The sequence below is a fragment of the Falco naumanni genome, chromosome 4 (genome assembly GCF_017639655.2).
Source record: "Falco naumanni isolate bFalNau1 chromosome 4, bFalNau1.pat, whole genome shotgun sequence".
NCBI lineage: Eukaryota > Metazoa > Chordata > Aves > Falconiformes > Falconidae > Falco > Falco naumanni.
This window is the reverse complement of record NC_054057.1, coordinates 102,337,921-102,364,979: the sequence shown is the minus strand read 5'-3', so window position 1 is coordinate 102,364,979 and position 27,059 is coordinate 102,337,921. Positions and strand designations below refer to the sequence as shown.

Here is a 27,059-nt window from a genome sequence, read left to right as displayed (position 1 = left end):
TGGGATTACTCCAGACTCAGAGCAGGATCTGGCCCCAGATTCTTCCCACTCGAGACAATCATCTTTGATCCAAGAGCATTGGGGCTGTTGGTGTCACTGTAAGACCAGGAACGCACAAAGTCGCAAGGAATCAGTAGGACTTAAATCCTTCTCAAACTCCCCAAGATCTTTTCACATGCAGCAGTGGGGGTGAGGATGAATTAAGCATCTCCAGTGCAGTATCAAGCAAACAATTAACAGAGAAAAGCTGCCCACAAGGGTCTGATGGAACAGAGCAAGGAGATTTTCTTCCCAGAGACGTCTACTAGAAACAGCCTGAAACATTTCCATTTCTGTTGCCTTTTAATAGCAAGGTCAGCTCCTTTCTTTCTACCCTGACATCCTCCATCAGGGCCTCTTTCTGGGAACTCGCAGCAACACACCAGATGTCACTGAGACACAGAAAAACAACTGGGGGCCAAACTGGGGCATTTCGCCACTGCCCTGAATCCCAAACCACACGGCGCCGGGCTCTCTGGGGAGAGGGAGCAGAGAGCATCCCCTCAGTGGCACCACCGGCCCCGAGCCCCCAGGGTTGGAAGGAGCCCCTTCCTCCCAGGCACAAGCAGCCACCCTGCTCCTGCAAAAAGCCACATGACAGCAGCCCCACATGACTCCAGGCTTCCCCTAGCAGTAACCAGCCAGTGGAAACAAAACAATCTCAGTATTTGCAGCCCAAGGGGGACGTGGTTTCTTGCTCCGTGCTGGGTTTGAACAGCACTCAATACACCCAGCATGGCTCCGTGGAGTTCCCGGCAGCCCCAGTGGGCGCTGGCACACAAACATCCCCACTTGCTGGAGGACCGGGATCCTCTCAACGAGCTCCATCACAGCTTCCCATAGCACCCACACTATCAGCACCACCACAGCTCAGCCTCTACCTACACCCAGCAGCAGATTTCAAAGAAAGCCAGAGCTATGAAGGAGAGAAGACCAATGCCACCACCCCAACAAGACGGTGCTAGCACCCTAGGCAGGGGAGCACCCTATTTTGGTTGGAGGGCATAGCTACTCCTAGATTTCTCGAGGCTTCCTCAGAGCTGCAGACCTCAGACATGCAAACACCATGTCAGCTGCTGCCTGGTATAGCAAGGATGAAGTAGGGAAGGAAAGATACCATAAGACTTAAAAAAGAAACCCACCTACATGGTTTGGTGATGCTCTGAACTCCTCCTTCAAGCTTTCAGCTCAGGGCACACTTTCAGCCTTCTTCTCCTTAGTACAAATCCCAAGACTAGCAATACATAGCCACCTTTAAAAAAAAAAAAAACAAAAAAAAACACAAACAAAAAACCAAACACCAACAGCAAACCTCCAAATCCCAGAATACATATAAAGCCACCTTTAAAAAAAAAAAGAAAACCAACAACAAACCTCCAGAACCCAGGATCCAAGGTTTTGAAATAGCTTTGCATTAGCCCTAAAAACACAGCTATCTGCATTTCACCAAAAGAAGGAAAAGGATGCAGAGACCAAAAGGAGGTGCACGGTGCAGGTGGGGGCTTTTATGGGTGCACAGGTGCCCCAGGTGAGTGGGTGCCCCCAGTTGGGGAAGCCACCCTGGCATCCCCCTCCCAGGAGTGCTCCCGAGACCAGAGGCTGCTGCCTGTTTTTGGGAGGGGGGCACGGCACTGCTGTATAACACCTACCTGCAAACAGCTTATTAAAAACACCTTTGGGTACATGCTGACCTCTGGCAACACCGTGCAGGTGTGTGCCCTGTGTCACCCACTTCACCCAAGCTGGGGGAAGATGAGGTAGTGGGAGACGGGGGGCAAGGACTGGGATTTGGCTTTGCCTGGGCTGGCTTTTATTCCCTACTCCCACTCCACCTCTCTGCAGCAGGTGCAGGTCTTCTCCAGGGGTAGCCTGGTGTACACCATCCCTGCTAACCCTATGCCCGGCCCACCCCAGTCTGCTCCAACAGCGTGGCCAGAGCCACTGGGATGTCCCTGTGGAGCCCCCAGGGGATGGAGGGACAGGGAAAAGAAGGACAAAAATAATTCTTCAATCCTCCTGCCACTGATGAACTTCTCCCCTGTATTTCCAAAGCCTCTATTTTTCCACATAAAAAAAGGCTGGAGTAAATGTCACATTGCAGCAGGTACCCATGAACAAAGCCACAAGTGTGGCCAGCCACATGCACAGATTCTCTGCCCTGATTTTCCAGGTTTTCAGGAGTGACCTTGGAAAAAGAGTGAGCCATAGTTCTTCATGTCATAGGCGATAATACATTATCACCATTCAAACTGTCCGAAGGCTGCCCAGGTTTTATTTTATTGCATTTCGAGGTGTCACCAAAACCCAGCTGAATTACGTTGCCAACTCCTTCATAAAAAAAAAAGAAAAGTGACTTTGCTTTCCCTCTCCACGCTGTGCTGGAGATGGGGGCTGGCAGGAGCGACTCGGATGTGTTCAATGCATATTTTTTTTTTTTGCAAGCATGCAATAGCTGCAATTTTCAGGTGAAAGACTTTGAGCACCTCCTCATGACACACTAATAAATAAAAATGTTTAATCATGGCAGGAATAAGCAGATACGGACTCCTGAAACGTTTGCAAGCGTGTAGAGCGAGATGATATTAATTCTCCCGAAGCGGCGCAGAGCTGAGCGCTGCCGCCCCGGAGCTGCGCGCCCCTGGGGTCCCTGCCCTGGGGGGCGCCCGGGGCACATCCCGCAGTGCCAGCCCGGTGCGCAGGCTGGGGGATGCTAAAACGGAGGGGGGGGGGGCTCCGCACCCCTCCCCGGGCCTGACCCTGCACCGCCGCTGTCTCACCCGCCTTAGCCAGAAGGTGACGCCGTCCGCCTGCAAATTGCTCCCAGCCCAATTAGGCGGCCGGTATCGGCTGCAATCACGGCTGCTGATAGAGATAAATGGGGAACGCACTATCTGCCCAACAATAGTGTGGTGGTTTTCTTCTTCTTCTTCTTTTTTTTTTTTTTTTAAAGGGGAAAAAGAAACCTGGGGGGGAGGAAAAAAAAAACAATTGAACTTTTCATCAGCTGCTAATCATGATTTTTTTATTGCTTTGCTTAGCATTTTCTGGGGAATAAAACCTCAGAGGAGCCCAGTCTTTTGTGGAAAATGAAAGGGCATATAAAAAAATGAATGTACATGGATTCTAAATATTTCAGGTTGTATGACTTTGTGTTTGACCTTAGCAGAAGATGAACTAATCCTGCAATATAATAGACTTTCATAGAGATATGGAAAATGGCTGCTTTTTTATCTCAGTTGCCATGGGAACCATCAGAGAGAAGGCCTAGCTGAGATGCAATAGAAGGTTATTAAATGTGTGCTTGTGTATATTGGAAAAATACAGCTTTTTGTCATCTTGTGTCACTCATAGGTCTTTAATACGTAATGTTTAGGTTATTAATAAACTAACACAGGTCCATTTTTTACAGGGAACAACTATGAATACAGTCATAAAAAAATTAGTACAAGTTGAACATTTGCAAAACTCTTGAGACGGGCAGGGGCTGGCTGGGGCTGCTGCTTGCCTGCAACTTCCCATGGAAGTTTCTCTCCCTTTCCAGGCAGGGGAGGGATGAGCTTTGCTGGACAGGCAGAGGGGACTGGGACACTGTGGATGTCCTGTCACCAATCCAGAATCTCATTGCTGTCCCTGGGCTGGGGGTCCAGGGCAGTCCTGGGGATGTAGGAGTATACTGTGGTGGAGCAAAATAAAATACCATCTTGTTTGGGACCTGGGGACAAGCTCAGGCACTGCTGGGGAAAGGGACATCTGTCCCCAGCTCTGGGTTGGGGGATCTCCTGCTCTGGAGCTGGTGGCTGCACAGCCAGGCTGGGAAGCATTTGCGTTACGCAGATGTATTTTTCTGGGGAAAAAAAAAAAAGAGAATAAGAAACCAGAAAACCTAGTGGGAAAAGAAGGAAAGAAGGAAAGAAGGAAAGAAAGAAAAAGAAAAAGAAAAAGAAAAAAAGAAAAAGAAAAAGAAAAAGGAAAGGAAAAAGAAAAAGAAAAGGAAAGGAAAGAAAGAAAATGAAAAAGGAAAACCTGATATTGCCCTGAGCTGGAAGGGACAGGCTTCACACAAACTCCAGAAGCAAAGAAGGACTCCTTTTCTGTGGGGTTTATTTCTTTATTTTTCTCCCCCAGGGTCACTAGTTGCTCCCCAGATTTAAGCTGCCCCAGGTGCCCTGTTCTGCCCGTCAGTGGGATGTGGAGGGGACCACCCAGCACCCGATGGGAAGGGCTGGGGGCTGGCCTCAGCCCCTGGAGGACCCAAGGGACATCTGGGCTCCGTGGCTGGGCTGCCAGGATTTGGGGGGACAAGCCTGGGGGAGCACTAGGAGGTTTTACCAGACTGTTCAAGATGGACCCTGAGACTGCTGAAGGCTGGGGCAGGACTAGGGCACAGCTAAGCCTAAAAACAGTTTTCGGGGGGGTGGGGAATGGGGGTGGGGCAGGGATGCTGCCATGCAGCCAGAGCTCAGCACCTCTGGAGCAGCAACAACTCATGAGCGCAGGCTAATGCGCCTGTGGGTGCAGGAGTGAATGTAAGTGCAAGGGGGTGCCTGGGGTGCCCAGGATGATGCTCGCACCTATTCCCCTCTCCCTGCAAATGCACCAGCTCCCCAGCAGAGCAACCCCAAATTTCCAAGCATGCAGCAACCTTGCAAGGTGGGTTGCTGTCCCACCCTGCTCCTCTGGGTCAGGGACAGGCAGGGGACACTCTCGTCACTCCACAGAGTCCACTGCAAAGACCTGCGTGTGCTCAGAGTCTCGGGGGTGTCCCAGGCCCGGCCGGGGGCACCCCGCATGCACAGCAGCCCAGCGTCCATGCATACTAAGTAAAGCAAGTAATACATAGATTTTGCCTATCTGCCGATCAAACGCGGAGATCTGCTCTGGTAAATGATGCATTAGATGCGGTGGCTGTATTTGTTGTGTGAGTTTTGAAAGGGTTCCGATAATCTGGAAGCGAGAGATAAGGAACACCATTTATTCAGCAGCACTTTGGAACCAATTTTCAACCCTGTTCAACCCCATTCTCCAGCAGCCTCCAGGAGCCCAGGAGATAAGGATTGGGCTATTCATTATCTTCACAAGGAACAAAGATTAGCTAGCAGAGATGAAAAATTACCCCTGGATAGTAATAATAAGGAAGCGAACCTGGAGAGCTGCTGAGCCTATATTCTCCTTGCTGCTGGTGCTGCTTCTTCTCTTTTTAAATTCTCTCCCTCTCTTTTTTGTTGAATCAATATTGAAAAGGTTGGTGTTTTTTTTTTTTTTTTTTAAGGGGGGAAAAAAAAAGCTCCTTCCTCACTGTCTATCATATTTTTCAATATGCAGAATATGGTTGTTACCGTGGAAGAGAGCAGAGCACGGTCCCCCCTTCCTCCCAGACTTTGAGATGATATCTAGCAGGAAAGCTAAACAGCAGAGGAAAACATTCTTCTCTTCCAGCGGGCGTGAGGGGAAAATCGCAGCCCCCCGCCCTCAAATGCCTCTGGTGGCACTTGGAGGGGTGACCCTGGCCCCGGGACAGCCCGGCCGACGGGCAGGCAGCAGCGCAGCGAGCTCGGGCGGGCAGCCCCGCGCCCCCACCGGCCGCACCCCCGGGCCGGGCCCCCCCTGTGCCCCCGCTCGGGGTGACACCCGCAGGCTCCGAACCCCGCTCGGCCCGTCGGTTTTTCCGCCTGAGCGATGGTCCCTCGTTGGAGAGTCGTTCCGTGCAGGGGCGATCCCAGGGCGCGGCTGGCGACAGCGTCTCCTCTTCCTGGGCACAAGGGAAAAAAAGAGTGGGATATATATATATGTATATATTTTAATACCGCATTCTTTTGTATTTTTTCCCCTGCATAAATCTGGTGATGTATCTCCTCTCAGAGGATGAAGGGTAATACAGGAGGAGTAATTAAAACACTTACTTTGGAAATGGGCTGCGTGGTGCTGATAAGAATTATCTGCCGCATATCAAGGACCTTTTTTCCCCCGAACCATATCACAAAGACAGAAAATGCCAGCAGAATAGGATTCCCTCCCCCCCTCCTTTCCCCTGCTCACATTTTTACCTCCATTATGATGATAATTCTTCTCCCGCGAAACTTTTCTCCTTCCCTTCCTGAACCGTATTTCGTTCCCCCGCTCCCGCAGGGCCCCCGCCGGACGGTCCGGCCTTTGTCTCTCTCCATTACTATGGTTCTCCCGCAGCCCCGGGCGGGGGTCTCGTCTGCCCCCCCGGGAGAATCGCGCCGCGCCCCGCGGCGCCTCGGCGCGGCCCCTACGGCCCCCCGCGGCGCGGCTCCCCGCGGCCGGCCCCGGCGCCCGCCACCCCATCCCGGCACCGGACGCTTGGCGCGGGCATCTCCCCCAGCCTCGCTCACACACGCACCGGGAGCAAAATACCCAGCAGGTGAGGACTGCCAAGACGGGGCTGGGGAGCGCAAAGGTTTCCAAAAACATTCGTTCTGCTGAATTTCCTAGTGGTCTACGAAATATGTATCTACCGTTTCTTTCCTAGCTATAACAACGACGCGTCACAAAATATCTGCTTGCGCCTCTTCCAGCTTCTCTGCTGCCTCTCTTACGTGCAGGTGCATAGCCCGAAAGGCTGAGTTTGGGAAGGAAAAGGGGGGAGAAGCAGCACGACGTTATACAAAAGCCAGGCTGGCCAGTGAAAAAACGAAAAAAAAAAAAAAATCTCCAAAATCCAAACCCCCAAAACATCTGCTTCACTGGGGAGTGGAAACAAAACTAATACGAACAGGAATAATTTATACGAATAAATGATCCTACTAAGCGGCTCCCCCCACCCCACCTTCCGCGGGATCCGGTGGAAGAAGTGAGCGGCTCGGGAGAGGCTGGGGCTGGGGCTGCGGCGCCCGGCGCGCCAGAGCCCCGCTTCCCAGCGCCTGGGATGTGTGTGCTGTTGGTATAATATCAATTCATTTAAAATATGAAAGTCAAGTCGCGTAGACTGTGACAGCAACCGTAACAAAAGGTGCAAGCAACAGACAATGTGATGTGCTTGTACAGATATTGTAATGATGCAAATGAAGTGGAGGGGACGAGCTGTCTTATTATGTACATAAATACACAGTGGCTCGCTGTGCCATCCTTGAATGCAGGAGAGTGAGAGAGAGAAGGGGAGGGAAAGAAGGGAGAGAGGAAAAGAGAGGGAGGGAGGGAGGGAGGGAGGAAGGGAAGGGGGAAGGAGGGAAGAGAGAGAGAGGAAAAAAAAAAAGGCTCAGCTCGAAAACTGCTGCCAGTTTTAAGCGGCGCGCACCTCGGGCAGCCCCTCCACCGGGCTGCGCGCACCCACCGCCCGCGGCAGAGCCGCCGCTCCCGGCGCAGGCAGGCGGGGGAGGCTCCCCACGGCCGGCGCCCCCTCTCCAGCCCGCGGAGCGGCCCCGCGGAGGAGGAGAACCGGCCTTTTCCAGGCAACGGGCAGAAAACTGAAAGAAAAACGAGGACGGGCGAAAGGCAAGGTAAGGAGATGCGGCTGCGCGGCTCGGGGGCTGCCGTACCGGCACCGCGGCTCCGCCGCCGCAGCGCAGCGGGATGCGGGTTCCGCCGCCGGAGCGCATCGCTCGGGGCAGTTTCCCCTGGGGACAAACCAGGCAGGGTTTTGTAAAGAACGAAAAAATGCCCCCGGCATGGCCGGACATCCCCGGGCCGCCTCCTCCCGCCCGGCCGGGGCCGGGGCCGGGCTGAGCCCGGTGCAGCGCGGGGCTCGGCCGGCTCTGCCCGGCGGCTGGGGCGCACCCGCTGCGCTCCCCGCACCGGCACCCTGCGGGGAGCGGAGCTGCCGGGCCGCGTTTGGGTTTGAGGTTTGTCTGTTTGTTGGTTTTGGTGTTTGGTTTTGTTCCCCCCTCCCCCTTGTCACCGGGGTAATTATTTAAATCTCCATCTTGGAAAGTTGCATTTCACCCAGGGCGGCCAGGCAGACACTTCCCGGAGACAGGGTGTGCAGAGCCCCGCGCCCCCTCCCCGCAGCCACATCCTATCTTCCTCGCTCCCATTGTTGGCAGATTTGGGCATTAAAAAAAAAAAAAAAAAAAAAAAAAAAAAGAAAGAAAAGAAAGATGCGAGGGTTTATTCTGCTCCGGAAAGCCGGCAGGGCCCGGCCCCGCTCCCCTGCACCTGCCTGCTGGGGAGTCCTCCCGGTCCCAGTCCCGTGCGGCAGCTTTACGGGGCTTTGCATGATTTAAAATTACCCAGCCACATCGGGAACGGGCCGCTCCTCTCCGCGGGCTCTTTCACACCCTCTCTCTTTCCTTTCATTTTTTTTTGTTTTGTTTTGTTGTTGTTGTATGTGCAAAGTTCCTCTCTTTATCCTCCTTTTGCTTTGGGGTGCTGTGGCTGGAAGGCAAGAAAAAAAAAATATAATAAAAGCAACCAGGAGCGGACCCTGCCTGGATTTGAGGCGATTTCAATAAGAAAAGCGATTTCACTAAGGGGGTGCAGGTTTCAGTCGCAGGGATTGTTCTCCCCCAGAGCACGGAGCATCTTTATTAAACGCTTTTTTTTTTTTTTTTTTTTTTTTTTTTTTCTCGGAAGTCTAAACCCCGGCCTGGTTGCAGCCCCGCGGCGCGCAGGGGAAGGGCAGTGGCGACTGGGCCGGGGGCGGTGGGGGCAGCCGGGGGCGGTGGGGGCAGCCGGGGGCGGTGCCGGTGCCGGGTGTGAGACGAGCCCCGCTCCCCGGTCCGGGCTCGAGCCCTCCCCAGCCAAGTTTTGCCTGCGGAGAAACAAACCAAACCTGCGGCATCGGCCTCTTTCCTCCCTCCTGCAACAGCTGCGCCCGAAATAACCTTGCAAGGAAAAAAAAAATATTAAAGCGAGCTCCTGCGAACGAAATCTGTTCTGGCAGCGCCTGAAAATAATGCTTATACCTTTTTCTGGACAAAGCTGTGCGTGTGCAACTCCCCCCCTCGCACCCCGCACGCGTTTTTCTTTGGGAACTTGCACAAAAGACGTTTTTGTGGGCAGCCTGGCATCGACTTGAGGCTTTTCCTCCCTTTTAGTTGGAGCCGAGCGAGCCGGGGTGTGCGGGGGGTGGCGGTCACCGGGCAAACTGCGGACAAAGCACAGGTGAAGGCGTGTGCGGGAGCGGGCAAGGAGGGAGGGAGGCTGGGATGGAGGGTTCCCACGGTGGAGGGCAGACCCCGCAGAAATCATCTGCGAGGTCGGAGAATAGCAAGGAGGCTCCTATAGTATTTTTTTAAAAAACAAAACAAACCCCAAAAATTAAGTATTCCGTGATTTATTCCCCGAGGAGCTGTCTCTCTTTTCTTTCTTGCTCTCTCGCTCTTTTTTTTTTTTTTTTTTTTTTTAATGCAGCTTAAATAGGGTGCTGTGGTTAAGAGGTAACCGAGTCATTTTATAACCCTATTAGCAGCCATTAATATGTGCTAGTAACGCAGAACGGGGGGGGTCGGGGGAGAAGAAAAGCAAAGCGGAGACAAGACCAAAGGGAGGAAAACACCGAAAAGGAGGCAGAAAGCAAGAACTTCATTTCCCCCAAAAAATCACATCCAAGGAAATAAACCCGAGGCTGGGGGGGCGGGGGGGCTGCTCGCCGCGGCCGGGGCTGGCCGCCCGGGGGGGCGCGGGGCTCCTACCTGCGGGCGGCGGGCGGACGGGAGCCGCTGCACCAGGGGCTGCTCGTTACCTGCCGCGGCCCCGGCGGGGCGGGGAGGTGGGAGCGGTACGCCCACAGCCCGCCGGCGGCCCTCCCAGCCCCCTCCTTGCCGGCGGGCAGCCCCCTTCCCCGGCCCGCCCCGGGGCTCGCACATCACCCGGCGGCCGTGAGTACCGCGGCCCGGCGCGGGGCTGAGCGCTCCTCTCCCTCTTTTTCTTTCTTTTCCCGCAGTTTTTCCTGCCCTCCCTGCTTGCGGCCGCCACGGGTTGCACACTTCGAGGCAGAGCGCGGAGGGGGGCCTGGGGGGAGATGCTGCACGGGCGCCCCAGGAGGTCTCGACCCCCGGGGTCTCCGTTCATCGAGAGGCGGGAGGGAGCATGGGCCCGGGAGGAGGGGGATGCTGGGCGCACCCGGGGAAGTGGGATCTCGGAGGAAAGTGCCCCGGGGACTGGGGGTCCCCAGCAGCCCAGCCCCGATTCCTCAGGTACACTTTTTCCCAGGTCCAAGCACCCAGGATCAGGGGATAAAAAAAAAAAGGAGGGGGGGGAAGACACCCCACTCCGGGCGCGTAAATAGATGGCGCGCACGGCCGGGGGTATTTGTTTTCTGCCTTTGCCTCTGCCCAGTCATAGGTGTCAACTCCATCACATGGCGCTACTAACTGTTGCTAAAACATGTTGTCGTCTCCCACCTCCCTTAACGATATGACATCACTTGTCAATCAAATCAAAATAACCAGTTGTGCTTCCAGATTTGGGAAAGCTCCCTTATTAAAAAAAAAAAAAAGAAAAAAATTGCAACGGTAATAACAAAATAAAGTTAATAAACCGGAGCTGGTTTTTTGAAAGGGAAAAAAAAAAGGGGGAAAGGCAGGGAGAGAGGAGGCGGAAAGGGGCTGGCGAGGAGCGGGGTGCAGGAGTAGGGCGCGCCCCCGGCCCGGCCGGACCCTCTCCCCGGGGGTTCGGCAGCAGATTGCGGGGAGAGCTGCCTAACCAGCCGTGTCAGCGGGCTGCGGAGCGGAGCTAAGCCGCTCGCCGGCAGCAGCCAGCGCGGGTTGCTGATGTTCCCGCTGGGTGCGTTAATTCAATTAAAAACCCCAGCCGTGCCGCCGCGGCATTTAGCAGCCGAGACCGGAGCCGGTTCGTCAAACGCAGGCAGCGGGGAATGGGACATGGCGGGAATAAAATAAAATATAAAATAAAATAACATAACATAATTAAAAAAAAAAAAGGTAAAATCCTGCGAGCCGGCTGGCTAGGAAATCTCCCAGCTCAGCCACGGAATTAAACCGCTCCCTCAGCAGAAATCGTTCATCCCTGCTGCAGGGGTCATTTATTTTACAAAGGATTTTAATGGGGGGGGTGGGGGAGGGGGTGCCAAAGGCGAGAGGCGGGTGCGCGGAGAGGCGCCGTCCGCGGTGCCAGCACCCCGGCGGCGGGAAGGGGGCGGCCGGACCCCCCGGCCCGAGGCGGGCGGCGCCGGGGAGGGGGCCCGGCCCGAGGCAGCTCGGCCGGAGCCGCCGCCGCTGCCCGCTCGCCCCTTTTGTTTTGTTTCGCTTGCCGGCCCCCGGGTAACCCGAGACGGGGGCTTCAGGGAGCCCTGGCCGGGCAGCGCCGGGGTCTGCCTCGCCATAAATCAAGCCGCCTGATTAATCTTTACAATTTGTCTTTTAAAACAAACACGAGCGAATTATCAGCTCGTTAACTGTGATTTTATCACCTGCCTAAAACAAACAGCCCACCCCACTCACCCCCACACACAAAAAAAAAATCGCGGCCCCGTGCTGATGGCAGGCGGACAATAATTAAAACATCTGTATTAATTAATACGGGCGTACCTAGGCGCTGGGTCTTGCCGCCGTCCGGGAGCCGAGGTGATCGCGGCCGCCTGCCGCCCTGCTGCAGCGGGAGGGACCCCCTGGGCACGGCGCGCTCCGGCTCCGGCAGCCTCCGGGCTGTGGGTCGAACAGGGCGCCGAGGGGACCTACCTGCAAACGCCCGGGCTCATTTAATACTCATCCTTCTTTAAAAAAAAAAAAAATTAAAAAAAAAAATCCGTTTTGGGGGGATATTTGGGTGATTTTGACGGGGGTGGGGGTGGTGCATGTAGAAAGAAAATCTCTTCGGAGGGAGAAGCCGGATTTTTAGAAAGCTCGCTTGGTTTTCTCTCTGCCTTTTAACTTTTTTTTTTTGTTGTTTGCTTTGTTTCCCTTTCCTCCCTGGCACCTCCGGCCTAAGGCGCCCAAGCACGCTCCGCCGAGGGCAGGCAGCTCGGCAGCGCGGGGGGCACTTGTCCTCCTCAGCCCCGGCCCCTCTCCCACCAAGCCCGGCCCAGCGCCTGTCCCCGGCCTGCCCAGGCCAACCAGCCCGTCCCGGGAGAAGCCGGCTCCGCCGCCCCTTCCGCGCCCGGCAGCTGACGGAGGAGCTGCCGCCCGACCCGCCGCTTGCGACCCCCCGGCGGCAGAGGGGGGCGAGGGGCGCCGCGGTCCTGGCGCCGCCACGCAGCCCCGAGGGCAGGGGCCGGGGGGAGCGAGCGGGGCGACCCGGGCTTTGGGTGCAGGAGGTCGGCAGAGGAAAGGATGCGGGGAGGCGGGGGGAGCAGTGCCGGCGCCCCCAGCCCGGCCCTCGCCTCCTCGCCCCGCCGGGCTGCGCTGGGGGTCCCCCCGAGGGGCTGCGCTGGGGGTCCCCCTGGGGGGAGTTTTGGGGTGACTAGAGGGAGGTGGTGGGGGAATAGTTAGGGCTCCGCAGCGGCCAGACGGGCTCCGCAGCGAGGAAAGGGAGTTTTATTATTATTACCGTCATCATTATTATTATTATTGTTATTATTAAAAAAAAAAAAAAGTTCATTTCCTGGCGAATTTGGCAGTGACGGGTGACGTCAGAGCCCCGGCGTCGTAGTGACTGGGGCGGCCGGGCCGGGGGAGGCCAACTCCGGCTCTCAGCCCCCAGCGCTGTCCGCCAGGGGGGCGGCCCCCGGGGCAGCAGCCGCATCCTCAGGGCCGCCGGACACCCCCCCGCCGGCATCTCCCCGGTGGGGCCCGGCACCGCCCGGCTCCCGCGGCCCCTGCCCCAGCCGCGCCGTCGGGGGCGAGCCGCGGCCGGAGCCCGGCGAGCGGAGAGGCCGCTCTCCGCCGCCCCCTGCCCCACTCCCCGGGAGAGGAGCGGTTTCCCTGCCCTGCGTCCAGCTCGAGGTTTAAGGGGTCGCGACGGTCGCTTCCCTTCATCCCCCGAAAGCCGCGGTTGAGTGATGGGAGGGGAGCGCCTGGGAAATGGGACCTGCAGCAGCGCCCGGCCGCGGTCAGGGGGGGTCGGTAGCGACTTTCCCATTATTATTATTATTATTATTATTATTATTATTATTATTATTATTATTATTATTATTATTATTATTATTATTATTATTATTATTATTATTATTATTATTTTCCGCCCCAGAAGCGGGTGGGTTTCCCTGCACCTTTGGGGGTGGCAGGGCCCGACCCGCGCCCGGGCTGCTGCCGAGCAGCGCCGCAAACTCCGCATAAAACGCCTGTTGATTCGGGCTGCACCTCTCCTCCCCGGCCCAAAGCACAGCAGTAACTGCAAACATTAAACTCGAATTGTTTTTGTTTTTTAAAGAGGGGGCGAAGGGGAAAAAACGGGGTTCCGGCGCCGCGGCCCCATCGGGGAGGCTGAGGCGAGTCCCCAGGCGCCTTCCTGCCCCGGCTGGGCTCCCCGGGCCTGCCCGGGCGCAGCCACCAGCAGACCCCGGCCCGGGCGCCGCAGGCCAGGGGGCCGGGCAGGGTCCCGGTGCCCCGCAGCCTGCCCGGCGCGGCAGAGGGGAGCAGCCCCGCTGCCCGGGCCCTCCTCGCCCTACCGGTCCCCGGGGCCGGCGCGGAGCCTCGCGTTTATTTGTTTTCTTTTCTTCCCCCCCCCCCCCCCTTCTTTTTTTTCTCCCCCGATTCAGACAGTTATTTTAAACTAACGTGATGGGAACGACCACGCTGGGGTTTGTCCCGCTCTCGGCTGCTGTGCCCCATTTAGGGGGTTGTCGCGTATTTACCTCCCCGGTGCCGATTTCCATCCCCCCGAGCCCCAGGCATCCCGCCGGCGACGCTGGGAGCTACGGCTCCGCGGCCGGGCAGCACCCAACGGAGCCGGCCCCAGTCGCAGAGCCCTTCCCGCACTCCGTCCTCGCTCGCCCGCCCGCCCCGGCCCCCCACTCCCCCCCCCCCCGCATTCCCGCATACGCCGGCGGGACCCCCCTATTTTGCCGTCCCCGCCCCGCAGGGGCGTGCAGCGCCCAGGCGGGGAAAGCCCCCACGGCGCTGCCGGGCGAGGATGCTGCGGGCGGGAGAAGGGGGGCGGAGGAGGGGGTCTGCGCCGCGCTCCCCCCCCGGGCCGGCTCCGTTTGGGGCCGGGGGTGCGGTTGGGGGCGGTGTGGGGCGGCGGGATTGGCTGGCCCGGCCGCCGGCCCTGCGCGCCCCGGCCCGTCTGCGGCGCCGCGGCCAGCTGGCGCCAGCGCTCATATAGGATGCGCGGGGATGGGACCGAGCCGGCCAGAGCAGCGGCTTTGCCATCTGAGTAACACCCTCCATCCAGCCTCCTCTCCTCCTCCCGCGCTCGCTCTGCCTTTCCCCCCCTCCCTTTTTTTTTTGCTTTTTTTTTCCTCCCCCCCCCTCCTTTCTCCCCCTCTTCGCGGCACTCGCATCCTCCAAGCCGGCATCCATCGTCACCCACCCTGCGGAGGCACCCAGCCTCCCGCGCCGGGTAAGTGTGGGGCGCGGGGGGGGCGCCGCGCCGCTGCCAGGGCGCACTCGCTGCTTTCGCTAAACACCCTTCTCCTCGCTCTTCTCCTTCTCTTCACCCCCCTCCTTCTTTCTCCCCTTCCTTTTCCTTTTGTGTCAGTCGGAGTTCTTGCTAGAACTACGCTGTATTAGATCTGCCGTTCTTTCTTTTTTACCCCGCTTTTGAAGCCAGCTGGAAGAACTCCTGTTGACGTTTGTAGCGAGAGCGGGGGGAAAAAAGAAGGAAGCTTTTTGCCTTTTTTTTTTTTTTTTTTTGGTAAAGAGTTTGAAATGGGATCTCTGTTTATTTTGTGGGGCAATGAGCAGGGAGGGCGCAAGACGAGGACTTTGGGGGAGAGGATATTTTTGGAAGGGGGAGGGGCTCTGCTTCCCCCTCCCCATCCATTTATCGCTGGGAAAACGAGCCGGCCGGGAGCCGGCGCGCCGGGAGCGCACCCCGGGGCTCGCCGAGCCGCTAACCCGCCCGTCTCTCCCTACAGGTGCTCCCCCGGCGCTTCCCTGGACCTGCCTCCGCCACCCGCGTGTTGACAGAGGGACACGCTGACTCCGGGGGTCCTCCCCCACCCTTCCGAGGGCGCAATCCACTAATTCGACGGTTTTCTTTTTAAGAAAAGCCACCCCATCTCCTAAAACCCACCGGCAGCGCCAAGAGCCACCCCCCGGGCAGCACCACCCCACCCCCCGCTGAGCGCCGCTGCTCTTGATCCGGGGGTGGGTGGGAGGGGAGGCCCGAGGCCATGGAGGTGGCCACGGACCAGCCTCGCTGGATGGCCCACCACGCCGTGCTCAACGGGCAGCACCCCGAGAGCCACCATCCCGGACTGGCTCACAACTACATGGAACCAGCGCAGCTCCTACCTCCGGATGAAGTCGACGTCTTCTTCAATCACCTGGATTCCCAGGGCAACCCCTACTATGCCAATTCCGCCCATGCCCGGGCCAGGGTCTCCTACAGCCAGGCACACGGTAAATGAGCACCCGCTGCCCTCCTTGGCCCCCCGGCCCGGCCCGGCCCCGCCCGCCGCCTGCGCTGCCCCGGCCCCGCCGTGCGGCCCGGCCGGTGTCCGACGCGCAGCCCGGGAGTTTCGCTCGGGGCCGCCTCGGTGTGTCGGCGCCGGGGAGAAAGGAGATCTAAGGAGACGGGATAGAAAGGGGGGGTACGGGTGGGTTTTAACCCTCGGGATAACCCAGGACTGGCGGAGGGGAGGGAAAGAAAGGGGGGGAGGTGAGAGAGGAAGGGGAAATAGTGTGCGCACGGGCTAAAACTTCTCAAGACACGGCTACTTCCCGGATGCAAAACGCAAACCGGTTCAAATCGGCGACGGATTTTATTTGGGGTGGTTTTAGGAGCCGAAGAGAGCGCGTTGCAGCAGCTCAGAAGACAGAGCAGAAGGGGGTTTGCTGCTTGCTCCCAGGGGTGGGGTGGGAGGAAAGGAGGGGGTGCCTTTACTCCTGCCCCGGGTGCCTGGGTCCCCTTCCTGCTGCCCATCGCTCTTTCTCGCTGGGCTGGCGGGCATCTCCCTCGGAGGGGACGGGGTGAAGGGGCCGTCGCGCCAGGCTGGCGGCTCTTCTGCGGGTTATGAGATCCCCCGTGGCCGGCTCCCTGCCGGCTGCCCACAGGCTATGGGGCTGCCCGGGCCGGGATCTGAGGGGCTCCCCCGCGCTGAGCTGCCCCCACGCTGATCCCAAACGCTCTTGTGTTCCTACAGCCCGCCTGACCGGGAGTCAGATGTGCCGGCCTCATCTTATCCACAGCCCCGGGATCCCTTGGCTGGACAGTAGCAAGGCGGCACTGTCTGCCCATCACCACAACCCCTGGACCGTCAACCCCTTCACCAAGACACCCCTGCACCCCTCGGCGGCTGGAGCACCCGGGGCCATTTCGGTGTACCCCGGCAGCAGCACATCCAGCACCGCCTCCGTGTCTTCGCTCACCCCGGCCTCGCACTCCGGCTCCCACCTCTTCGGCTTCCCCCCGACCCCTCCCAAGGAAGTGTCCCCGGACCCCAACTCCACCAGCGCCGCCTCCCCTTCGTCCTCCGCCGGGGCCCGGCAAGAGGACAAAGACAGCATCAAGTACCAAGTGTCGCTGTCGGAAGGGATGAAGATGGAAAGCGCCAGCCCGCTGAGAAGCAGCCTCACCAGCATGGGGGCCCAGCCCTCCACCCACCACCCCATCCCCACCTACCCCTCCTACGTGCCGGCTGCCCACGACTACAGCAGCAGCCTCTTCCACCCAGGCAGCTTCCTGGGGGGCCCCGCGTCCAGCTTCACCCCCAAGCCGCGAAGCAAGGCCAGATCCTGCTCGGGTAAGTGCTGCACCCCCCGGCCCCGCCACGCACCGTCTGCACCCCCGGGGTGGGAGGGCCGTGCTGCCGGGGTGGGCTTCGCTGGCTGTTGGGGGCGAGGGTGCAGGCTGCTGCGAGGCTGGGTGCTTGTGTCGGCTCCCGTCGGGACAGGGCGTCAGGTGGCTGCTTGGTCCCGCTTTCTTGGGTGTTTCAGCAGGGAGACGGAGCTCGTACCGGGCTCCCACGGGTGCCAGCGCATCCGCAGCGGCTGCTGAGCCACCGGGCACCGGCCCCAGGGCACTCAGATGAGGCCGAGAGACACGGGGACTGCTGTGGCTTGAGCCGGCAGGTCGAGTTATACGAAGAGGGATTTATAGGAGGAAAAAACGTTTCCCTCGGAGAAAAGCTGGCCTCAGCCACCCAAGGGGCTCAGGGGCCCGACCCTGCTCCCCCCAGGCAGGCAAACCCCCACGGATTACACGTGGGGACCTTCCAGCGATAGGTATTTCTCCTCCGGTCATTTCCACGTCTCTTCATTAGTACTAACCCAGGCCCCGGCAGAGGATGAAAGCGAAACTTACCCGGCCGGTCCGCTTCAGCTCGCAGAGGGCCTTATTTCCTTCACATTTCACAGGAGCAAAAGTTCAAATATAGTTTACATACCAGTGCAAAAGACTAAGGTGTCCAGTCATCGCTAACGTACTCCAGCCTAATTTTAACTGGAAAATACTATCCCCCCCCCCTTTTTTTTTTCCCTCCTCTGAACCAGACACATCTCTGCTTCCAAACAACTGACTGCAGACCTTTCCCGTGTTCACAACCCCTCTTTGTATTTCTTCCTAAAAGTGCAGTCCTGAATCAGCAAATTAGGTGATGGATGAAGTTTTGATCCCACTCTGAAATCGCACTAGTTGTAGAACTAGGCAGACGAATTGCGACAGTTTGTGTAATTCCACTAACCTTCTTGCCTTCCTGGTTTAACATCCTCAGCAATGGAAGGAGATGAAACTACTGTACATTGGGACTGAATTTAGATAGCCCTTTAAAAATAAATGGCTATCTATACTTTTGTGTGTGTATTCTTATATACCATTGCACATATATGCTTATGAATACGCTACATGTATTTGTTTTTAAAGTAGACAATAATTTAGATGTGAACTCTTAGGAGTTTTGCAACAAAAATATAAGCTATTTCACAAGCTCATCAGCTCTGCTTTCAAACCGATCCTCTGAGGGGAAAAATGCACCCTCTCTTCCACCATTTAAATGCAATTGCTGCTATCTATATGTATTTTTCAGTAGCGCAGAGAGTAGAAAGTAAAGGCAATCGGCAGCATGAGCCTCCCGAGTTTGGAAACCAATTCAAGACCTCGGTCTCTGAAGATAATAAAAGGGATCTCGAGTAGCATTTTTATTTTTGTCCTGTAGTTGCCGATGATTTTATTAGATGGGGGAAGTAAGGAGCTTTTCTTGTTTTGTTTTACGTGTTGGTATTTTTATTTTTTTTTCTGTAAGGGAGCCCCCCTGTGCAAGGAACTGGGGAAAGTTCGTGACCACTCAGTGTTTTTGTAGGAAAACTAAGACTCACGACACGACGACTCCTGCAGCTTCCTGCCCTAGGAGGGACAAAAGCTACAAATGCAGCGCCGCAGAGCTCCCCTCATTTTTCACTCTAGACTGTGTTGTTTAAAAGCCACCCACTCCCTAGATTAAAGGAGACGCAAGCCCTGCTGAACTCAACATGGCCTGCTTCAGTTATTAGCAAAAAGAATTTCCTCTCTAGTTAAATACTGTAGGATTTGCATAAACTATATTGAGAGATTTCTATATTAAGCAGACCTGCCCTCAAACCATCAGAGGCAAATGAACTTTTAGCAGAGAGCTTTTCTGGGCAGAAATGGATATCTAGGAGTTACACGCTGGGTTTTAATACAGCCATTCTACAATGCTGCATTTCCCACGTTGTGCTGCTAAAACTAATAATGAAGCAATAATAAGGTAAACTGCTCCCTACCAAATCCAAACTGTATTGCTGAAAAATCACCGAAGCAGGAAAGAACTGAAAGCCTGTTGTTTTACAGTATTTCCCGGAGTGTTTGCTGAAACTGAACTTTCTCAAAGATCAGAATTAACTTTTTTCTGCCTTAAGAACAGAAATCATAACAGACTTTGGCATTCTGTATCCATTCCCAGTCTGCTCGGCTTTGCTTTCTCATCTTGTAGCATTTGCAACAAAAGAGAAAGCACAGGACGGGAGGTCTTTTTGCTTAGATTTAATCCTAGTAAAACTCTTCCTTTGACTCTCTAGCATGTTGTGTGTTTGCAGGTGTGTGTGTTTGTGTACATGTGTATTTGTAGCAGGAGAACATGGGATCTAACCATTGGAGTGCAATAGATATGGGAGGGGAGCGGTGCCCAGTGCAGATTAAGGGAGTTCTCATTACTGAAATGATAACTTCCATCTGACACAATGAGAGTGTCACTCTTTCTCACCTTGCAGAGAGATCTGCCTATTTTTGATCATGACATAAAATACTTGCTGGAGTCTGGCCGTTCTCGAAACACTGAGCTCCTTGCTGCATGTGCTGTAGATGTCACTGCTGTCTGATTGTGCTTGAATTAACACACTGTTTTGACTTCTGGAAAATGCCTAAAGGACAATGCAAAAAGCTTTTGTGAATTTGTTTTTAAAGAAAGAAATCCGGTTTCTTCGTGTTTCCATTTAGAAGGCAGAGAGTGTGTGAACTGTGGAGCAACTGCTACCCCTCTCTGGAGAAGAGACGGCACCGGGCATTACCTGTGTAACGCCTGCGGGCTCTACCACAAAATGAATGGTCAAAACCGACCTCTCATTAAACCTAAGCGAAGGCTGGTAGGTGTCTCTCTTTCTTCTGGGTTTGGGGATAAATTAGGCAAAGGGACCACACGCAGGCACAAGCCAAACGTGTCTCATCTCTGCTCAGCCCCTGCGCGGAGCTGAGCTGTACTGTACACGGGGGTCAGTCACGTCGAGGTCACTGCTGCGCCTCGGGGCAGATCTCCCCCCCCTCCACCCCCAGCCCCGGCAGCCCCGGCACAGACCACCGCGCCGCTGCAGCCCGCCGAGCGCGCCTCTGTCCCAAGCCTCCCTGCCGCTCACAATACATGCGGGATATCGTGTATCCGTCTCCCCGTTTATCCTCGGATGACAGCTTTTAATTTAATTCCTCGTTTATTTGGCCTCTTGGGATGTTTTTGGGGGCGTACTGGGAGCGAAAGGGTTATGAACGTGAATGTCCTCCACCGTGTACTAAAAAAAAGTTCCAGCTCCAAAAAGCAAAACAAATCAGATGAGTCAAAGCTACTGCTCCCTACCTAATAATTATTTGTATAAAAGCCATGAAGTAATTTTCACTCTTATATTCTCTGGCAATATTAATATTGGTTCCCTCCCCAGACAATCCCCTACTGTTTAAAAAAAAATTCCTATTATTTTTCCATGGAGTCACCTATACTTTGTATTTTCATTTGAGTGATTTAAAAAAAAAAGTCCTTTCTAAGCTCCTGGTAGTAGTTTCCTATCCGGATATCTGTACGTTAAAGATAAGGAAACTTTGTGTATCTGTTTCCTGACTCTAAAAGCTTTAGAGAGTTTCTATAGGCAAGCCTTGCCAGTCATGCTTGCTGTTTTGAAATTTCTAATACACTCTACTCCACAAATAATGCGTAAAATGCTAAGAATAATAAATATATTTTTTGGAGCTTTGTGATTTATGGTGCCTAAGTCTCTTAGCTATTCATGGGCACGTTTCAATGAGGTTTGGAGAGCAGAAAATTGGCATTACTGCTCTTAACACTGGGATGGGATACAGAAGATTTCTGTCATGAGCCAGAATTTCAACTATGCAAGCCTCTTAATGACTTGCCTTCTAAAGTGACTGACATATAGAAAAATGTTAAGACAACAGTGTAACATTATCGTCTCTCAGGCTCAAGTGCTTTCCAGCCTGAATGGGACAGGCCATAGAGTTAAGCAGCATAGTTGAGTATCAGTAAGCCATCTCAAATATGCAAACATGGGTCTCCACCTTCCAGTGTGCTGGGAGAGTGTTACACTTAGCTCACAGCTCTCGGCACGGGGTTTGGGGAGCACTAGAGCGGTTTTCTTTTAGTGTAGTTGTTTTAATGTTTTGTTTTAATTGATTTACAGCTTTGTTTATTGCCCCTTTTTCCACTGTAGTTTGCTTGTTTGCGGGGGAGAGGAGATGGCCATCTTTGGGAATTTGTTCATTATGACATGCAATAGCAAAGTGATCATATTAATAACACTAGTGTTTGGATGTCTGGCATTAATTGTGTTTGGGTTGCATGAGTGTACTTGCAGTAGGGGGTACCCCCTCTTTCTGCCTTTGGCTTGTTCTTACAGGCGAGTAAGGGGCTGAAATATATGAGTCTCCGAGGGCCTGATTCTTGCCTTAGACTGCTGAGCCGTCTCTCAGCTTTGGGAAAGTTGCAGAGGGCCATGGCATAAATCAGGAACAAGTGAGAACAGAACCCGGTGCTCCTCTTGTGAGAGCTGGGTCTGTCTGTGCCTGAGCGGTGCCAGCTCCCCAGCGGAGCCGGCAGGCAGGGAAGCGCACAAAGTTCTGGTCTGAGAAACCCACCGCTCCGGGACTTTGTGCTCTGCGCGCGGAGATGCCGAGCACATTAATGTGAGCTACTGCTGCTTCACCTTATGGCTCTCAGTGGCTAATTGCAAAAATATCCAGGGAGCAAGGCCCCGGGGAAGTTACCACAATAGATATACATTAGAAAGTAAACTGCTAATTTAAGAGAAGAAAATAATGAGTCCTCAGCAATAATCCAATTGCACAAAATGGGCTATATTTTGACCACTTCCAGAGGCAGGGCTGAAGTTTTCTAATACAAAATAACTTCCCGAAATATGGGGTGCAATTAGTCCATCCGTAACACTTTATATGACACCATGCTTGCACAAAGAACGTATTATTGTGGGGTCTGCTAGACAAGGGCCCATCCAGGAATTACTGGCTGCCTGCTGTTCTACTTTTCCTGTTCTTGTTTTGGGAGGTGGGTGAATGTTTGGGCATTTTTCTTTTCCCCCACCTTGGTTTTGGCAGAACAATAGTTTTAGGAAAGGGTGGTGAATTTTTTGGTGTGTTTTTTTTTGTTTTTTTTTTTCTTTTAAGACAGTTGTTTGAGGGCTTGTCAGCCAAGGAACTGAGTTGGGACAGGCGGCAGACAGGGTCAGTGGAATCATTGCTTCAAGGCATGAAATTTGGTTTGCTAAATATTTAAAAGAAAGTTGGAGCCGGTTTTGTTTTCTCCCTTTCACTTGTAAATGGAAACTGAATTTTCAGTGATGGCTCTGATAAATACTCAGTTAAGTAATGCACCCAGTTAACCAGTTAAGTAATGCAGTGGCTTTTCTTTTGTGTCCATCTTTAAAGGGCCAGAGTAGGGGTAAAAATCACATTTTTTAAGATCATTCCTTATTTTCAAACCCAGTTGCAACATTGGCACAAACTAAATTGGTCATTTTTTAAAAAAAAAGGCAAGTATATTTTCAGGAGCATTCTAGAATCCTGCAAAGGGAAAACCTAAACAAATCGGATGATGTTGCCCCCCTCTAAAACTTTTGTTTGTGGAGTTAGAGATGCGTTGTTTCCCTCATTACTTCCCCTGTGCACACACACTGCCACAGGGCTTGAAGCTGCAGTTTGCAGAGAATACTTGAATTTAAACAAAAACCTAATGGCCACAAAACTCAAACAGACGGGAGCTTTCCTTCAGCCCTGATGCTCTGTAAAAATCCTAGTAACTAGTTCTACCCAACCTAAATACTGAGTCCAACTTGACCTTTCTCATGACCTTTCATCCTGCCAATACATTTTTAATTTTCTATTTCTTTTTGTTAGTCAGCGGCTAGGAGAGCAGGGACTTGTTGTGCCAACTGTCAGACAACCACCACGACCTTATGGCGACGTAATGCAAACGGGGACCCAGTTTGTAATGCCTGCGGACTCTACTATAAATTGCACAATGTGAGTATTTACTCATCTCATGTGTTGCTGCTTGCCTAGCTGGGGTTGATGTCTTAACTGCATGGTGTATACTGGGCTTTTATTGGTTTCAGGGTTTTGGTTGTTGTTTTATTCCTTCCCCTGTCTCTAAGGTTCCCCTGGGAAGTGACAGCCGTTCTTTGTCAGCATAGTGATGCTAAGTTTAGTGACATTACAATGTATTAGCTTGGCTTCTAACGCTTTGGCAAATTGGGCAAAACAGAGCTACCACACTTTGTTTTAACTAAGTGCGTTTTGTGCGCTGTTTCCTTCCAGAAACACAGAGACCATTTGGAATGGGTTCTGTGCAAACATTAATCCTGCTGGCGCATCTTCATTTTGATTTTTTTTTAAAAAATAATTATATCTAAGGCTTTGTTTTATTGTATATTTTTTAAAAAGAAATTAATCCTAAGCAGGGATCGCTTGACAAGTTGGAACGTTATTTAAACTGTAAGTAACAGAGGTTACCAGTACAAGATTGTTCATGTCTTAGGACTGAATTTGGGTCAATGTGTGCCTCCTAGTTTGATCTCTTCTATTAGGAAATGAATGAGGACTGAGGGTAAGCCTACAGGAAAGAGAGTTATCAGCTGCCAAATTCAGTCCAATTTGTTTTTCATGTCTAGAGGTTTTTTTGTGTGTGGTTTTATTAAACAAATCAATATAAACAAGTTCTGCAGAGAGAAACACAATATTTTTGGGCCAGAAAAAGGTCTCCATCCAGGAAAAACACATGGGGTCTATCCAAATATTTTCATTTTTGCACAATAAGGTCATTTTGTCTGCATGAGCCTGATTTTCTCATTTCTTGCAGGTGAACAGGCCTCTGACCATGAAAAAGGAAGGAATTCAGACCAGGAATAGGAAAATGTCCAACAAATCAAAGAAAAGCAAGAAAGGCTCCGAGTGTTTTGAGGAACTGTCCAAGTGCATGCAGGAGAAATCATCTCCTTTCAGCGCTGCTGCCCTCGCTAGTCATATGGCGCCCATGGGGCATTTGCCACCTTTCAGCCACTCTGGACACATCCTACCAACACCTACCCCCATCCACCCATCTTCCAGCATCTCATTTGGACATCCACACCCATCCAGCATGGTTACAGCCATGGGATAAAACCTGATGACCAAGAGACCCACCCAGAGATCAAGAACATGGGGCTTTGCCTAAGATGACATCAAGTAAGAAAACGTTCTGCCAAGAGGAGAATGTAGGGATGGCAAAAGGGGATCTTTGCTCCCATGTGGTTTAACTCTTAATGCTGGACTAAAAACTTGCAAATGATGGGTCTTCTGCAGAAACGTGTAGTGGTGCCTGTAATGCACTTTGCCCCCTCAGGTATAAGGAAAAAGAACTCACCTGTTCGATACTTAATGGTCCAGCGGGAAGCAAAAGGTGGCAGAAGCTGAAGGAAAAGGCTTGGAACTGGCTTTCCTTTCTCTCTTTGTTATTACTGTGAATATTGTAAAGAGATATAAGCAGCCTCCCGGGTTGGAACCGGCTCACTGGAAGCCAGACATGCTGGATTTCTATCGCAGACTTTGTTAGGGATGGGGAAAAAAGAAGAAAAAAGAAAAAGAAAAAAAGAAAAGGACATCTTTATAAAAACTTAATTTTTAAAATGAAATCAGACACAAAGTCATATTTATTTTGCTCTTTGTTTTCCACAAAAAGCCTCAACCCCTCTGATTGCATGTTTTTGTGCTGTTGTTTGCAATGGCTATCCTGTAAGAAAAGCTGCCTTCAAAACAAGGGGGAGAGAGTGGAACATATTCAGCAGCCCCCTTGGATTAGCTCTGTCTATCTTCCGTACCAAAATACTTAACCTGGAAGGGGGGAAAAAACTGGGGGGGGGAGGGGGAGAACAAAGCCAAAATGTAGCAGTAAAATGTGCCCAAGGTGGTGATTATTTTGACACAATTTTTTCATTCTTTTCCCTAACATGAAAAATTTATTTAAAGAAAAAACAAAACAGCCCCCCTCCCAGCTACCCTATTATTCCTCAAACCAGACAGCTAGATCAGACAAACTGTTGGGGAAAAAACTCTCGGGAAGGCAATCCTGCACTAGCAAGGGGTGAGATACAGGCGTTTACCAAACTGTCGCAGCTAACTTCTAGCACAGCAAAAACCATCACAGGGCATGAAAACATCCAACTCACAGACTTTAGAGGTTGAAGCATTTTGTTCTGTTGTGTTGGCAGCTGTCGCTTAAAAATGCAAATTAGCTGCTTGGGTAAACTTACGGCAGTGTGGCCACCACATCCACACAAGCCAGCCAGCCCGTGTGCTGTCTCAGGCATCCAGGCCCCGGTGGACTTCACAGGGAGGAAGGGCAGAAATGAGGTTGAGATCACTGGAGAGGGGAAAGGGAGAGACAATCAGTTGGAGCTTCACACATCCGTCAAATCCCAGACACAGCGACAGCTGATGAGACGAGGGAAAGCATCGTTCTAAGGGGAACGTCGTTTTTCCGTAGCATATTTTATATGAAAAAAACAAAAAGGAAAAAAAAGAAAAAATTAAATCTCCCATTATTAAAGCATATTGTACGTAAATGACCGAAAACAAAGCTATTGCCAATGTGAAGTGTATTCTATTGATTGTTATGATCTGATGCCTCTCGTGAACACAAGCTCCAGTATAACATACAATGTACATATTTAGCTATACTTCTGATGAAAATGCCCCAATGAACAGAGGGGTTTGATAATGTAAACCACGTAAGCTTAACTCTGTGACAAGCTTTTTATTTTTTATTTTTTTTTTTAATTTTTAACTTTTGTTGTTGGGTTTTTTTTCTTTTTTTTTTTTTTTTTGATCAAGCCAATTGTATCTTTACTGCAAAAGTCCTGCTTTAAAGAAAAAAACCACAACAAAACAAATAAAATTGATGTATGTTAATTTTTTTCTAAACATGTAATTCAAATATTTGATAATGAATTAAGAACCAAGCAGCCATGAAAATCCTGCTTTCCTCCTTTTTCTGGTCTGCGTAGGCATATAGGTGCACTTTGTAAAGAAGTGGAAATAAATGAGAAACTAAATTGGTTGGGAGCAATCTAAGAATTTTTAATCTACTGAAGTAAAAAATTGGGTCCTTTTTACTTTTTATCTTTTGCAATGGTACAGTTGTATATTATTTGTACCCAACTCAAATTTCTTTAGGATTTGGGCAGGGGGTGGGGAAGGGATGTGGGTGGAAGACAGGGATTACTGATACAGTTGACAAAGTGCAATATATTGTCAGTCACTGCAGCATAGACAACGGCAGTCGAGATTTAAATTATTTTGTACTTGTATCAGCATAAAAAAATTCTTCAGTATTTTCTGTTTTTATTTTAATTTTTATTTTGCTTATTTTTGGATTAGTGAACTAAGTTATTGTTAATTATGTACAACATGTTTATATATTGTCTGTAAAAAGTGTATGCTTTCCTCATATTCCTTCAAGGTGAATACTGCTAAGAATAATAAAATACCTTTTTTGTGAAAGTACTTGTGCCCAGCTTCATGTCATAAAGGCTGCTTTTAATAGGGAGAAAGGAAAAATTATCGTCGTCATTGTTGCCAGTAGAATAATTAGCTTAAACTTTATGCAGAGTGGTCTATTGGTATTTCAAAAACCTATTAGGCTAAGACAAAAAAAGTAGCTGGTGAATGATTTAGTATAAAAAGCGCAGGTACAAAAGCTCATTCTCTGGTGGTGTTTTGGGGTGACGAGGTCACGCAGTTAAGTGCACTAAAGTTTCTGAACCAGTTTAAAATCTAAGGCACCACCACAGTGCAGATGATGGACTGTTGTTTCTTGGGGGTTAATTCTGTTGTTTTTTTTGAAGTGCTTGGAGAAAATACTTTTCAAATAAAAACAAGTTTTAAAGGCATCGTAAATGCAGAGAAGCAGCCAGCTGCCTTAGTGGGTTTCAACTGCGTCAGACTGGGTAAAGTTCTCCATAGGTTCTTGCACTGCTGTAACAGGCAACACCATCAGTCTGGAATCCTCTTTCTTACTGTTTGGCATCATCAGTGGTGTGAAGGGGAGCAATGTGGGGTGGCCAGCCCAGAGCTGCTCAGTGCTGTCTGGTGAACAGGGGTGCAGGGCGTGCACACATGGGCTGGTACATGAGGATGGAGAAAACTGCTTACCAGGCAGCCCACAGCCAAAACTTTGCAGCTGCTTTCATCACATGATTGAGTCTGACCCACACAAGGAACTCCTTGGGGCCTGACGGAGTGAAGCAAAGTTTTGCAAAGTCCCCCCACCATGT

General features: G+C 52.3%; 2 protein-coding genes across 7 annotated transcripts; one reads left to right on the top strand and one right to left on the bottom strand.

The window, feature by feature from the left end:
• Nucleotides 1–4,025: 4,025 nt before the first annotated feature.
• Nucleotides 4,026–15,378, bottom strand: LOC121087159. 3 transcript variants are annotated; one of them, XR_005827534.1, is made up of 7 exons: nt 13,694–13,821; nt 11,490–11,639; nt 8,904–9,085; nt 8,771–8,822; nt 8,229–8,373; nt 5,376–5,788; nt 4,026–4,983 (listed from the first exon to the last, which is right to left on the bottom strand). XR_005827534.1 is itself a non-coding variant. In XM_040591863.1 (6 exons), exons 1-6 carry the CDS (start codon nt 13,731–13,733, stop codon nt 5,509–5,511), a joined length of 849 nt encoding a protein of 282 aa, XP_040447797.1. In that variant the 5' UTR covers nt 13,734–13,821; the 3' UTR covers nt 4,998–5,508. The 3 variants fall into 3 exon arrangements, 1 of the variants encoding a protein (XP_040447797.1); XM_040591863.1 differs by lacking the exon at nt 4,026–4,983 and having other exon boundaries at nt 4,998–5,788; XR_005827535.1 differs by lacking the exons at nt 4,026–4,983; nt 13,694–13,821 and adding an exon at nt 15,297–15,378 and having other exon boundaries at nt 4,998–5,788; nt 8,229–8,822.
• Nucleotides 7,390–26,286, top strand: GATA2 (GATA binding protein 2). 4 transcript variants are annotated; one of them, XM_040591860.1, is made up of 6 exons: nt 7,390–7,499; nt 14,918–15,404; nt 16,148–16,747; nt 19,423–19,601; nt 22,648–22,773; nt 23,609–26,286. In XM_040591860.1, exons 2-6 carry the CDS (start codon nt 15,176–15,178, stop codon nt 23,906–23,908), a joined length of 1,434 nt encoding a protein of 477 aa, XP_040447794.1. In that variant the 5' UTR covers nt 7,390–7,499; nt 14,918–15,175; the 3' UTR covers nt 23,909–26,286. The 4 variants fall into 4 exon arrangements, with proteins under 4 accessions (XP_040447794.1, XP_040447793.1, XP_040447795.1 ...); XM_040591859.1 differs by lacking the exon at nt 7,390–7,499 and adding an exon at nt 14,116–14,400; XM_040591861.1 differs by lacking the exon at nt 7,390–7,499 and adding an exon at nt 14,117–14,400 and having other exon boundaries at nt 19,456–19,601.
• Nucleotides 26,287–27,059: the final 773 nt, after the last annotated feature.

Coding starts and splice junctions, on each gene's coding strand:
- LOC121087159 (XM_040591863.1), bottom strand. CDS start 13,733: ATGCCTGGGGCTCGGGGGGATGGAAATCGGCACCGGGGAG. Junction 11,640..13,693: donor TGGAAATCGGCACCGGGGAG/GTAAATACGCGA, acceptor GGGCGTTTGCAG/GTAGGTCCCCTCGGCGCCCT. Junction 8,823..8,903: donor ACAGCTTTGTCCAGAAAAAG/GTATAAGCATTA, acceptor TTTCCTTGCAAG/GTTATTTCGGGCGCAGCTGT.
- GATA2 (XM_040591860.1), top strand. CDS start 15,176: ATGGAGGTGGCCACGGACCAGCCTCGCTGGATGGCCCACCACGCCGTG. Junction 16,748..19,422: donor CAAGGCCAGATCCTGCTCGG/GTAAGTGCTGCA, acceptor TTGTTTTTAAAG/AAAGAAATCCGGTTTCTTCG. Junction 19,602..22,647: donor TTAAACCTAAGCGAAGGCTG/GTAGGTGTCTCT, acceptor TCTTTTTGTTAG/TCAGCGGCTAGGAGAGCAGG.